Source organism: Ursus arctos, unplaced genomic scaffold (assembly GCF_023065955.2).
Source record: "Ursus arctos isolate Adak ecotype North America unplaced genomic scaffold, UrsArc2.0 scaffold_17, whole genome shotgun sequence".
Taxonomy (NCBI): Eukaryota; Metazoa; Chordata; class Mammalia; order Carnivora; family Ursidae; genus Ursus; species Ursus arctos.
In genome coordinates this window covers 48,029,704-48,043,660 of record NW_026622841.1, presented here as the reverse complement: position 1 = coordinate 48,043,660, position 13,957 = coordinate 48,029,704, and the positions used below count along the sequence as shown (strand labels likewise).

At 37.3% G+C, this 13,957-nt stretch overlaps 1 protein-coding gene across 1 annotated transcript in view; it reads left to right on the top strand.

Annotated features, from left to right (window-relative positions):
- THOC1 (THO complex subunit 1) overlaps positions 1-13,957 on the top strand; it is a 52,835-nt gene that overhangs the window by 31,812 nt on the left and 7,066 nt on the right. The window contains exons 12-17 of the mRNA XM_026496059.4: positions 8,269-8,369; positions 9,751-9,817; positions 10,016-10,066; positions 10,158-10,228; positions 10,645-10,740; positions 11,304-11,369. Coding sequence (XP_026351844.1) covers positions 8,269-8,369; positions 9,751-9,817; positions 10,016-10,066; positions 10,158-10,228; positions 10,645-10,740; positions 11,304-11,369 — 452 coding nt within the window. The remainder of the gene's footprint in view (positions 1-8,268; positions 8,370-9,750; positions 9,818-10,015; positions 10,067-10,157; positions 10,229-10,644; positions 10,741-11,303; positions 11,370-13,957) is intronic.

The window sequence follows — 13,957 nt, the reverse complement described above, 5'->3', positions numbered from 1 at the left end:
CTTTTAAAGAGTTTTGTGTCTTAGAATTGTACCCTTCCTAGTTCATTTGCAGTATATAGCTGAGCTTTGTAATTCCAGAGGGCTGCATTAAGGAAACAAAATAGACCTAAGTGGCTTAAAACTTATGTGGAAAAGAACACAGGAGAAATTTAACAAATGGAATATTGGGAGCATGTTACAATTTCCATCCACATAGGATATGTGCCTTAAAACTCTTCAAAAAGGTTGAAATGTTAGCATGGAAAGAGACACACCAAGCAAGAACCAGCAACAACAACAAAACAAAAAAAACAGCTTACGTAAGTACCAAATAAAACAGAATTTAAGGCACAGAGCTTAAGTAGGATAAAGGACACTACATTAATGAGTCACCAAGAAGATGTCATGAACTCATATGCATTCAAAATCTATTAAGAAAAAACTTGTAAAATTATGAGAAGTTGGCAGATCATCAATTATAATGAGTTATTTTAAAATGCCTTTATCAAAACTGATGGGTTGATCAGACTAAAGATTAGTAAGTATATGGAAGATTTGAACAACAAAAATAATCTTGATTTACTGATGGATCAAGCGGACAAGTATTAAGAAGTGTATGGTAGATTTGAACAATAAAAGTAATAAACTTATTGTAGTATATATGGAAACCTGTACACAACAAATAGAGGTAATTTTCTTTTTGAATACATATGGAACATTCACCAAATTTGACTGTGTACTAGGCCATAAAGGAAACCTTAGCAAATTTGAAAGATTCTGTATCATGCAGAACATATTCTCTGGCCACAGTGCAGTTAAATAAGAACTATAAAAAGGATGGCTTAAAAGGAGGTAAATATATAGAAACATGAAAAGCTTTCCCCAGGAATTAAAGAGGAAATCAAAATGGAAACTCTAAATGTGTTATAAAGATATTGTATAGCACAACTATATTATATGTCAGATGTGTGGGTTACAAATAAAGTGAAAGATAAAGAGAAAATTACAGCTTTAAATGCATTAATGAAAAATTTAAGAATGATGAATGAATTGAAAATACGATTCAAGAAGCTAGGTACAGAATCTTAAAGCAGAAGTAAATAATAATAATTGCACAAATTGATGAAGTAGATCAAAGAAAATACAGAACACTTTGGTAAAACCAAAAGCCCTATTTTTCTAAAAGAGAAAATGTACAGAAACAATTTTTATAAAAATTTTATAGGTCAGGCCTGACGAAAAAAAGTGAAAAGGTACCAGTAAACAACATTATTAAGATGAATAAATAATAAAAATGGACATAATTGAAAATATAGAAATATTGAAAATATGTAAGAGAATGTATTTTGAGCAACTGCTAATACGTTTTTAAATCTAATGAAATAGTAACTAGAAAAATTTAATCAGCAAATAGACTCACAAAGAAATAGAAAACTTGAATAAACAAATAACTGTTAGAGAAATTGTAGTCAAAATGACACCTTTCGAATGACATCAGGCTCAGATTTTTTTACTCACATGTTAGCAGCAGTTCAAGGAAAGATGATTCTTACTGTAAGTGAAAATTTTCAGAGATTAGTAGAAAAGCAACCAAGTCCTTAATATGAGATTGATGTAACTTTTAAATAAAATCCCAATGGACAGAACAGGAAAAAAAGTATATATATCAATCTCACAAGTAGAGATGAAAAAAATTTTTTTTAACTCAACAAATTTTTTAACTCAAAGGTAGTTTTTTTTTTAAGTAGAGACTAAATAGGATTTATCCTAGGAGTGTAAGTTCAACATTAATACCAAATTAACAGCCTTAAGGTTTAAAGGTTTAAATATTTTATTTTATTTTATTTTATTTTTTTAAAGATTTTATTTATTTATTCGACAGAGATAGAGACAGTCAGCGAGAGAGGGAACACAAGCAGGGGGAGTGGAAGAGGAAGAAGCAGGCTCATAGTGGAAGAGCCTGACGTGGGGCTCGATCCCATAACGCCGGGATCACGCCCTGAGCCGAAGGCAGACGCTTAACCGCTGTGCCACCCAGGCGCCCCAAAGGTTTAAATATTTTAAAACTTTATGATCGTCTCAGATGCCAAGAAAATTCTTAGAGTAAAATCTAATATTCAATACAAATCAAATCAGAAGTGGAAGGGGATTTTCCTAACTTAAGGGCATTAATAAAAATCTTGTGGCAAGTATCATACTAATGATCAGACTTTCAGAAATAATCCTGGTAAATTCAGGAGCAAGGCATGGATGTCTAGTAACCATATTTCTGTTCAACTTAATAGGGGAGGACCTAGACATTTCAATAAGCAAAAAAGAAATAAGAGTTATAATTACTGAAGAGAAAAAACTGAACTGTCCCTATTTGAAGACAAGTAATTGTCTACAGAGAAAACCTAGGAGAAGAGCAAACTTAGTAGAATTAAGGAGGCTTCAGAAAGGTTACAAGAGAAACATCAGTGGTGTTCCTAGAAGTAACCAGTTACAAAATGGAAGTCAAACGAGCAATGAAAACGAATGGCTGGGAGTAATCTTCATGGAGAAAATTACAAAAATGGAGCGGTAGGACTATACTTATAGGAAAACCCAATACCATTTATCCACATAAACTTAGTGTATTTTGAATCAAATCCAAATGTATATTTTGAGGAAACTTGAAAAGTTGATACTATAGTTCTTATGAAAAAGCCAAGAGGAAGTAAGAGAAATTGGAAGAAGTTGGAAACAATTGCTTTATCAGATATTAAAACCTGTAAAGCTCTAAATAATTAAAAGTGAAGTAATTATTAGTACAATATAAAGAAGGAAAAAATTGGAACATTAGAAAGCACAAACTGGAAAGTTTGATATATAAAAGAAGTTACATTATAAATTAGCAAGGAAAAGATGGATTATTCTTAATAAATGTTGCTTGGACAACTCACCCATATGGAAAAAATTAATCCAGTTCATACCTTGTTACATGCACAAAGCTCAATTCCAGGTTAATTAAAAGTCTAAATGAGAAAAGCAAAACTTTGAAACATTTAAAAGTATATATAAAATATGTACACTCGCGGGGCGCCTGGGTGGCACAGCGGTTGGGTGTCTGCCTTCGGCTCAGGGCGTGATCCCGGCGTTATGGGATCGAGCCCCACATCAGGCTCCTCCGCTGGGAGCCTGCTTCTTCCTCTCCCACTCCCCCTGCTTGTGTTCCCTCTCTCGCTGGCTGTCTCTATCTCTGTCGGATAAATAAATAAAATCTTTAAAAAAAAAAAAAAAACATGTACACTCGGAGTAGGGAAAGATTTCTTGAGTCACAAAAAGCAACAGTCATGAGGGAAAGGACCAATACCTTTAATATAAAGATGTAAAAGTATGGGGGCGCCTGGGTGGCACAGCGGTTAAGTGTCTGCCTTCGGCTCAGGGTGTGGTCCCGGCATTATGGGATCGAGCCCCACATCAGGCTCCTCCGCTATGAGCCTGCTTCTTCCTCTCCCACTCCCCCTGCCTGTGTTCCCTCCCTTGCTGGCTGTCTCTATCTCTGTCAAATAAATAAATAAAATCTTTAAAAAAAAAAAAAAGATGTAAAAGTATGGAATAGCAGAAGATACCATAGACAAAGTGAAAAGACAGCCACACACTAGAAGATATTTATCACCTGTATGATGAAGAGTAATACTCGAACATTCTATTGATAAAAAGACAAGCCAGTGGAAAACTGAAACGATGGTATATGCAGGTGGCTTACGGAGAAACCTAAACAGCTGAAAAGCTTATAAAAGATGCTAACCTTCTCTAGTAGCCAGAAAAATTAATATGATGAGGTACTCGTTTCGCACTTACCAAATTGACAAAAACAAAAAAGCCTGACCGTAAAGGTATTGGCAAAGGTGTGGGAGAGGACACTTTCATACACTGCTGGTTGAAGTATAAATTGATACAGCCACTTTGCAGAGCAATTTTATAATTAGCAAAATTAAAACTTTGTTCCTAGATGTGGCCCCTAGAGAATCACACACATGCACAAGGAAATACATAAGAAGATTCATTATTTGTAAATTATGTGTTTGTAAGCGGAAGTTTAGGAACAACCTAAATGTTCCTAAGCAGGAGACTGAGTGGTACATTACGGTAAACGTCTGCAGTAGAGCTCTACAAAGCACTGAAAGTGGGTTCGCTAGAGCAGGTGTCGGCAAATCTGGCTTCCCACCTGTTTTTATAAATGAGTTTTAGTGGAGCCCACTGCTGCCACGTGTTGTCTGTGGCTACTTCTGCACTGCCACAGCAGAGAGTAGTAGTTGTGACGGAGACTGTATGATCCACAAAGCCTAAAATAATTTACTGACTGGACCTTCACAGAAATTTGCCAAGCCCTGCACAGTGCTACATGTATTAAGTTGTGCAAATTTCAAACATAATATCATGGGAAAATAGCTTATTGCAGAATAACATGTATAGAGTTTGAAAACATGCAAAAGACCTCAGTATGTTATTTATAGATACCTACTTATGTAGTAATAGTATAAAATATGCATGAGAATCATAAACCCCGAATACATGGTAACATTTATCATAGTAGAGGGAAAGGTGGGGAACGGAAGAGGGAGGTTACAGAGGAGGCTTCACCAGTTTCAGTAATATTTGTTTAACAAATGTGGAACAAGTTAAAATGTTAGGATTTGATATATAACTGGTTAGGGGGACATGAATGTTACATAACTGTACCTTTTTGAAATTTAAAATTTTTCATAATTTGAAAGTTAAATAACTTGATACTGTGTTAATAATGACAAATCAGTACTATTTTAATGAGAATGCTCTTAATATTTTTTCTAGTGCAGATTTTTAAAGTACTTTCTGTAAAGTGATAGAAATGGAAGATTTCATACTTGAGTTTAATTTTACCAGGAATATTATTTACATGTCCAGTTTATTGACAGAAAGGCACATAAAGATAAGAAGAATAACATGATCCTGTTTAGGTTTAGAATAATAATCAGGAATGCTGAGGCCTGAGCTGAGATGTGCAGTAAAAGCTAAGGACGATAAAAGGCCCTTTGTTCAAGAAACGAAGACAACAAAGAAATATTTGACCCGTTGCATGACGTAAATGGTGTAATTTTTTAAATAACCAAAGAAAAGTAGAACTTAGAAAATATACATTATGGAAGAATGAGTACAATTGAGTGTGTCAGTTTTAGTCTCAGCTCTGTCACTAACTAGCTGTGTGATCTAGTTTTCATAAGCATAGTGTGAAGCAGTTAGCTTGAATGATCATACTGGTCCCTTCCCATCTCTTGATTCAGTGTCTTATTGACTCCCATTTTCAGTCCATTGTTCCCATCAAAAAATACCTTCCAATATAAATAAATGTGGGGGACTTAAAGCCCGAGATAAATGAGGACTTCGTTCACAGCGCCTGGCCACTTCAGCTCTTTTTTTTTTAAGGCAGGGAGGCTTTTTTGTCCTCACTTCCGACTGGTTGAACTACATAAGGTCTTCAGATAGGCCAGTCTCTTACTGGGCTCAGAGTACCTCCTGTTTTTCTTCTTGCATACGCCATCTGAACATCTGCTCCTGTGGTTTATGGTTGTGCTTTTTCCAGCCAGTGTTCCTAGAGTTGCCTAAGCAAATGGACAGTGGAGCTTCTTACTAAATTAGTCAGCAGTGGAGAAGAGCAGGCTTTGTGGGGAAGTTGATATGTTTTCCCTTTAATGTGAAATCTGATCCAGTGTCAGTTGAACATTCAAATAGAGATATATAGTAGCTTCTTTAAGTATACAGCTACGGAGATTAGGAACACAGTCTAGGTTGAGAGTCTAGATTCGGTAAATAGTACAGTTACCAGCTTGTATGTAGTAATTCAATGAAAAATAGACTGCAAAGAAAAGAAAATATCATATTGAGTCCTGAAGAAAACCAATTAAATTTAAGGGGTGGGGTAGTTAGGGAAGAGGAAGAAGATTGAAGAGTAGCCAGTGAGAGTGGAGAAAAACTGGAAAAGTATGACTTCATGGAAGCCAAGCATGTCAAGTAGGATTAAGACTTGTGAAAAGAAGTGTTCATGGGGGCGGGGAGGTGGGGGCGTGGTCACTGGATCTAACAACAAATAAATCATTGGTGATCTTGGCAAAAACTCTTGTCAGTGAATTGGTGAACCAGGAAGCCACAGATTGTGGCAGGTTGAGGGGTTATTGGAAACAGTGAATGTAGCCAGTTCTTTGAAGAAGTTTGGCTGTTCAGGGAGGATGAGGGGAGGCTGAGGATCTCTGAGAGAAGTTATTTAATGCTAATGGAAAGGCGCTTGGAAAGAAGAAAGGGTGGAAGATACAGGAACCAGGACAGTTAACTGATGGGACTCAGTTAGGGAGATTGGGATGTCCAGATGAAAGGGTTACCTTTACCAATGAAGCTGTCAAGAGGAGGAAGCGAGGATATGCTTGAAAGCTATAACTTCCAGCTTAATGAATTTTTCTCATGGAAGGTGTCAGTAGTTATATACTGCGAGTGAGAAGGTGGTTAAGTAATGTTTGTGATAAGTTGAAAGGCTTTGCGGTAATTGCTGTAGAGAAGAGGAGAGAATCGCAGCCGTGGAGAACAAAGAAAGATCGCTGATTAGAGACCAGAGTTTTAAGTTGGAGGCAGGGGCACAGCGGTGCTACCATCTGGGGTTGCCATTTTGCACCATAGATGTGACAGAAGTGCGGCACAAAGGTGTTGAGGAAGTTGGCGACAAAGCGGTTGAAGAGATAAACCAAAAAATCAGGACCAGAGGTCAGCCAACTGCAGCCACAGGCCAAATCTGGCCCACTGCTTGTTCGTTTTTTTTTCATTTTAAATGTTTACGGAAGTACCTGTGTAATATCTTATAATATGCCTCTTGGCTCACATAGCCTACAATATTTACTGTCTAAGAAAAGTTTGCTGACCCCTTATCTCAACTAAAATATGGTTACAGTAAAAACAGAATGGGACTGACAGGTGGAAATAGAGACTGAAGGTCTCAGTCAGGTCTTGGGACCGCTGAGCGGGACGCTGGAAGACTAGGAGACTGTAGTGAGGACTGTGAGTTCAAGGTTTCGGAGCTGGGGCAGCTGTGCTCGAGCTTTTGGCCGTAGCAGTGGGGCCACAGTAGAGGCTGTGCCAACTGTCAAGGAACTTGAGAGCCTGGGTGGGGATGACGAAGTCCCCAGGAATTGCAGGAAAGGAAGTTGGGGAGTTGTGCCATTCAATTTGGAATGGGGTAGTTAATCTGATAAATAACAGAATCAAAAGAGTCAATCCCTCAAGGGGAGGCACACCACACTGGAAGGCCAATGATGTTTAAAAGGAGGAGGTAGCTAGTGAATGTTGGGTAACAAAAGCATAGCCAAAGGAACTTGGGACCTTCAACTGGATTCCATTCCTAGGGCCTTCGGATGTCTTAGGGGTTGGTCATCCATTTAAAATAAGGCAGCTTGCGTTGTTGCTTTAGCTCTGGAAGGCCGAAGCAGCACACGTTCGTGGATATAGACTCAGCGTTCCTCAGTGCTCTAGGGACATCGTCAGCATGACTGTGGCCATTCTTACCACCTAGGGGCAGGGCTGTGGAAGAACTTCCTCATAAGGGACCTTCAGGTCCTTTCTAATGCAGATTCTGTGATAATACAAGTATGATGCAGTTTTCTCTAAAATATAAGGAAATAGTCCACTTAATTCACAGATGACTTTCACTTGTAATTCCTTGTTTACTACTGAGCTGCAGCTCTGTTGCAGGCACTTCATAGGGCTACAAAAATGAGCAGCATCCCTTGTTGTTATCTGTATTCTCTAGCCGTCGTTTCTTTATCTGTGAGAAAGTGGGAGGGGCGCCTGCAACTCAGGGCATGATGCCAGGGTGCTGGGATCGAGCCCCGCATGGGGCCCCCTGTTCCACTAGGAGCCTGCTTCTTCCTCTCCCACTCCCCCTGCTTGTGTTCCCTCTCTCGCTGGCTGTCAAATAAATAAATAAAATCTTAAAAAAAAAAAAAAAGTGGGAACCATGCTTTTACCCATATATATTTCTGCTTTGCTTTATCTTGACTTCAGGACCACAGATGTAATATTGCTCTCTAACATAAATATCTCATGGCATAAGATGGTTAAAAAATCTGAAGCCTTTGCTTCTCTGTCCTAGGGCTTGTGCAGTAATGCCTCATACTCTGTGAGCCCTCAACGATTTTTTTTTCATTAAAATCTTTCGTTTCTGTAATTGCATAACCTGTACCTTTAAACAAAACTTGAATTTAATGTCTTTTGTGTTTGTGTGTGTGTTTGCTTTTCGACTAGTTGATGGATTTACAACTGAGTGACAGTAACTTTCGTCGACACATCCTGTTGCAGTATCTCATTTTATTCCAGTATCTCAAGGGGCAGGTCAAATTCAAAAGGTAAGTTAATATGGGTAGTAAATGATTTCTAAACAGTCCTCTCTAAAAGAGGACTCACGTACTGATATATTTTTCTTATGTATCAGACACATTTAGTGCATGAGGGCCACATCCCTGAAACCTTCATTTTGCAGCAACACTAGATCATTGTTAGAGATTCGAGATGTTAGGATATTTGTTTCAGAGAAAAGGTGTTGACTATATCTACTGTCAGTGGAAGTCTCTCCTGCCGAGCACTGGGGTTCCTGGGGGCCTCCGTTGTGTGGGTGCATCTCTGTTCCAGACTTCACCATTCCCCTCTCACCTCACTCAGGCCTTCTCCAAACCTGACTCGAAGACTAAGCCCATAGGACTTCTCTCATGAGATGTGGAGCGGTCTAGGACCCTAGAATTGAAAAAACGTGAAGTAAATCTTTGATGAACAGAGGAGTTCGAGTTTCTTTGGGGTTTCGGAAATCCTACCCAGTTCCTCTACTCCCTGAGTCCCTCCACCTGCAGCATGGGCCACTTCTCTTATCCTACCTATAACCGAAGTTGAGTTCATTACTCGATGGCATTTTTAAGTTTTCAAAGCAATGTTGCATTTATTAGTTGTGTGAGAAACGTGCCTTTACTACCTGCTGGCTTTGAATCACACTTCCATGACTCACTGGGTACAGTTCAGCTCTTTCAGACTTGTGATTTTAAGGTGACACATAGCAAGTACTCAGAATGTTATTTCTTATCCTTCGGTTGTTGAATTTTAATATAGCATAGTAGGAAGATCAAGGACTTTGGAGCCAGACCTAGATTTGAATTCAAGCTTTATCTGTATGGTCTCTGTTTAATAACCACACATCCTCATTCTGAGAATTAAATGAATAATGCATCTGAAATGCTCAGCTTGGCTGGCTGGCTGTAAAGCATCCGGTGCTAGTGAGAGCTGAATTGATGGCACCCATTGACACTTTGGGTCTGCCTTCAGCTTTCTCTAAAGTTGGGAGTTTTTTATTCATTGTGTTTTGATTGCCTTAAGGAATGTATCTGAATGTGCAGCACGGAGAGGAATATGTTAATATTGTCTCAGAGGTTTTCATTCCACATTAGATTTGTTATTTTAGGAAACACTCATTGTTCTGTTCATAGTTAATCAGGCTGATTGAGTGCCGTCCTCCCTCATACACCTGTGTGTCTTCAATTCTAACATCTTAAATGAAGTGCAAGAATTTCCTCTTATAATCCTCTCAGTTGTTGATTGTTCTTATCTTCTTAACACTATTTGACACTAGTATGGTTAACTTATCTGTTACATGCCTTGGGTTTTTTTAAGACTGTATATTAGCCTTAAAATTGAATATACATTGCTGTAACTCAAGCCTGCTTTTATTGCTTTGTTCCCTAGTTCAAACTATGTTTTAACTGATGAGCAATCACTCTGGATTGAAGATACTACAAAATCAGTTTATCAAGTAAGTTCAACGTGCAACAAACCCATGATTGAACAAAATGGAAATTTAGAATTTTCTTTGTTTCAGCCCCAAATAGGAAAATAAGGATAAAGTTAAGCTCAGGTACAAGACCACAAACACTTCTTGGTCCTCTGCCTACAAACCACTCCTATGATGCAGAAAGTTGTTGAAAGCTTAGTATATTCTTTCTAATCACAGCTACTATCTGAAAACCCCCCCGATGGAGAAAGATTTTCAAAGATGGTAGAGGTATGTGTTTTATATTTACATAGTCTTCTTAGCACCAAATAGAATTTCAGAGGCCTTCATTATACAAATGCAATTTCTTTGTTTTTCCCAGCATATATTAAACACTGAAGAAAACTGGAACTCATGGAAAAATGAAGGCTGCCCAAGTTTTGTGAAAGAAAGGTAAATATAAACTCATCTCTAGCACTGAGAAGAAAGGCATTTCAAAATATCCTTTGACGTGATGCTTTTATATTATGTACAGATGTATATATGTATTTCATATTAAAAAGGATAGGTCGAACTCTATAAAAACCATTTTGAATTGCTTCTAGTTGAATCTTTCACCTCAGATTTCTTGTCATTAAGTTTCCAGAACAAATTAATCTAATATTATTGAAAAAAATGCTGTATACCCACTCCTTGTAATTTGTCCCCTGGTTTGGCATGTTTGTCTTTTATCTGAAGAGTGTTCTGTAATAATAGGAAGCTTTTATGTTTTTATAGGAAAAAATAATAAATACTGAATTTTCCTTTACATTAAACGGTTTTTATGTGTCCTGCCCGTTTGTAATTCCAGTGTGTTTTATTCACCACAGAACATCAGACACCAAGCCGACAAGAGTAGCTCGCAAGAGAACAGCACCGGAGGACTTCCTAGGGAAAGGACCCAACAAAAAGATTCTGATGGGAAAGTAGGTTAACCAGTCTCCATATATGGGATAGTATTCGTTTTTTTATATTTTGAAGATGTTACTGTAAGAACTCTCCAGGTTTTGTGTTCTTTACACTTTTGTGTTTGGTACATACATAGATGACTAAAACAGACCACACGCTCTCAATCTCAGGGGCCCATTACATGGATTCATGCCGATAGATAAGCTTCCATTTTGTCTCCTGCTTCCCAAATCCATGGCTCTAGGCTCTGCCATTTTTTCCATTTCATAGACAATATGATCGCTGTTAGATTGATCCCACTAACTTCCAGTTGCTGCAGAGTACCATGATCCTTCAGTTTCTGTTACCTTCCAGTTAATTATTCATTGCTTTATACTCTGCTTGGATATTTTTAGAAAAAACAAATGATTGTTATCATTAAATATATACTTATATAGAAAATTTGCCAAATACCAAAAATTAATGAAGAAAATTAAAACTCATTCTGTCACCACCTAAAAATTCACTATTTAAGTATTTTTACAACTTTAAGGCATTTGAGGGTGATGTCCATTAACAAATGTATTTATTTGTTTTGTAGTGAGGAGTTAACAAGGCTTTGGAATCTCTGTCCTGATAATATGGAAGCTTGCAAATCAGAGTCAAGGCAAGTTTAAAATGTTTCACATGAGGTACTGCTTTTCTCAAATGTTAAGTGAATCAAATTAATTATGGTTGACTTTGGCATAGCAGAATATGGCTTCCCACCATGAAACACCTAGAAATGTTGTAAAATAATTTTAGAAATCACAGGAAAATACAAATTCACAAAAGAAGAGGGAACTGAAAACCAAAGTATGAAGCAATATGGTTGCTTCTAGCTGGGAAGCTTGCAGATGCTTCCCACTTTGGGGAACCAGGGAACTTGGGTTTTAAGAGCCACAAAAGGACAGAAGGTAGGCCTTCGGCCTGTGCAGATTTATAACTGAGTTTCCTTTGAAGAAAGCTGAGGCCTTTGAAGCACGGCACGAAACATAGAAGAGCAAACTGGGGAGGAGGGGCTTGCTCACTGGCCCAGGAAACAAGCTTGTCCATTTCTAATGGGGGCGTGGGTGAAAAGGAAGAAAGTACACCCGGAGAAATTATAACCATAAATTTGCTGTCATGCAATCCTCCAGTTTAAATTTATACCACCAGCAGTGTAAAGGAACCCCCTAGCTAAGGGGGTGAATTCAGATGTTTCAGTCTGCTGATACAAAGCTTTCTGGACGTCACACCTTCAGCCTAAGCCATATAAGGACCCTACAGATATAAGTCTGAAGATCGACCATCTGAACTTAAAACATTCAAGGAAACAATGTACCATGGGAAAGAATCAGCAGATAGAACAAACAAAACAAACAACAGAAGTTAGACAACCATTTCAGATAATAAAACCATCAAGTAAATACAGCTTAAAACAAGTATATTTAAGAAGACATAAAAGAAGGAATTGAAACTTAAAAAGGAACAGGACACACAAGACCAAGCAAATTTGAAAAGAAGTAATAATTCTAGCAATAAGAAAATACAGTCATTGAAATTATAAGATTTAATAGGCATGTTAAATAGCAGACTAGATACAGGTGGAAATAAGAATTAATGAATAAGAAATCACCCAGAGAGCAGTAAAAGGGATCAAGAGTCAGAAAATATGAAAGACTGAGAATTGAGAACCACAGAATGAGGAAACAGAGTGAGATACAATAATCAAGATAATGACAGAATTCTTAAGAACTGAGAATGGGCATAAATTCTTATGTTCAAGAAATACAGGTTTTAAGTAGGATAAACAGAATAAATCCATTATCTCTAACATTGTTGTAAAGTTACCAGAGAGAAAAACCAGACTACCTCCAAAAAAGCAAAATCATACTAACCACTGACTTTAAGAACAAAAGAAACCAGAAAATTGGAATGACAGCTCCACAGTGTTAAAAGTGTCAACCCAGAATTCTGTAACAAGTTAAATAGTAGATCAGTCAGGAGTGATTGCGAAGTAAAGTTACTTTCAGATTACAACTGTGAGAATCTGTTATCAGCAGTCCTTAATAAAAAAGCTGTCAAAGAAATTGAACCCGGAAACACTGAGTAAATTGCAAGAAGCATTGCTATTCAAAGACATTGGTAAACATGAATAAATCTCATCAAGAATTTGCTGTATAAAGCAATAATCATTACTAATTGGGGATTATTTTAAAAGGTAGAACTAAATATTTGATAGTAACATGATACGAGGAATGATTAGCATTAAAAAGTTACAGATGAAGATAGAGATAATAACTAGACTTCCAATAAAGCGTGCTTGCTAAGTATGTAAAAGAAATAGAATATATAACTTTCAAGTGAGTTGAGGGTAAAAGGAAATAAGAAAATTCAAGCAATAAAATAAAAATAAGGCAAGGAGAAAAACACACGTAAGAAACAAGTAATGGAACTTCCGCACAAAACAATATCGTTAAATTCAGTTATAACAATAAATGGAAATGGACTTTCTAGTTCAAAGATAGAAGTTGGTATTCTATTTTAAAAGTCCATCTATGTGTTTTTGGAAAGGCTGGAACTAAAAAAAAAAATGCAGGAGGAAGAGTTATATTGATATCAGACAGAAGCATTAGCAGAAAGCATTATTAAAAATAAAGACAATCATTGCACAAAGATACAAATAAAAATACATCAGAAATACATAGATATTCTAAACCTTGTTTCTAAAGAATATAGTCTCCAAAAACAGGATGAGAATGAGAAATAACCAATCCACCATCCTGACACTTCATTTTGACAGTTCTGCAAAATGTTTTACTAGAATTTTGACACTAAATACTTCTAGTATTTAATAAGTTCAGTCAAAAAACTTACAATTTAACAAGATGATTAACAGGCTTTAGTCTTACAGAAAACAGAAATGGATTTTTTTAAAGATTTTATTTATTTGAGATAGAGTGAGAGCAAGAGAGAACAAGCAGGGGGAGCGGCAGAGGAAGAGGGAAAGCAGGCTCTCCACTGAGCAGGGAGCCCGACGCAGGGCTCGATCCCAAGACCCTAGGATCATGACCTGAGCCGAAGGCAGATGCTTAACCACTGAGCCACCCAGGCGTCCCCAGAAATGCATTTAAATTATACATGAATAACAAAATATATTTTAAAAGCTTTCAGATACTTGTAAATAACTCCAGAATCAAAGAAATTACATGGGGCACCTGGGTGGCTCAGTCG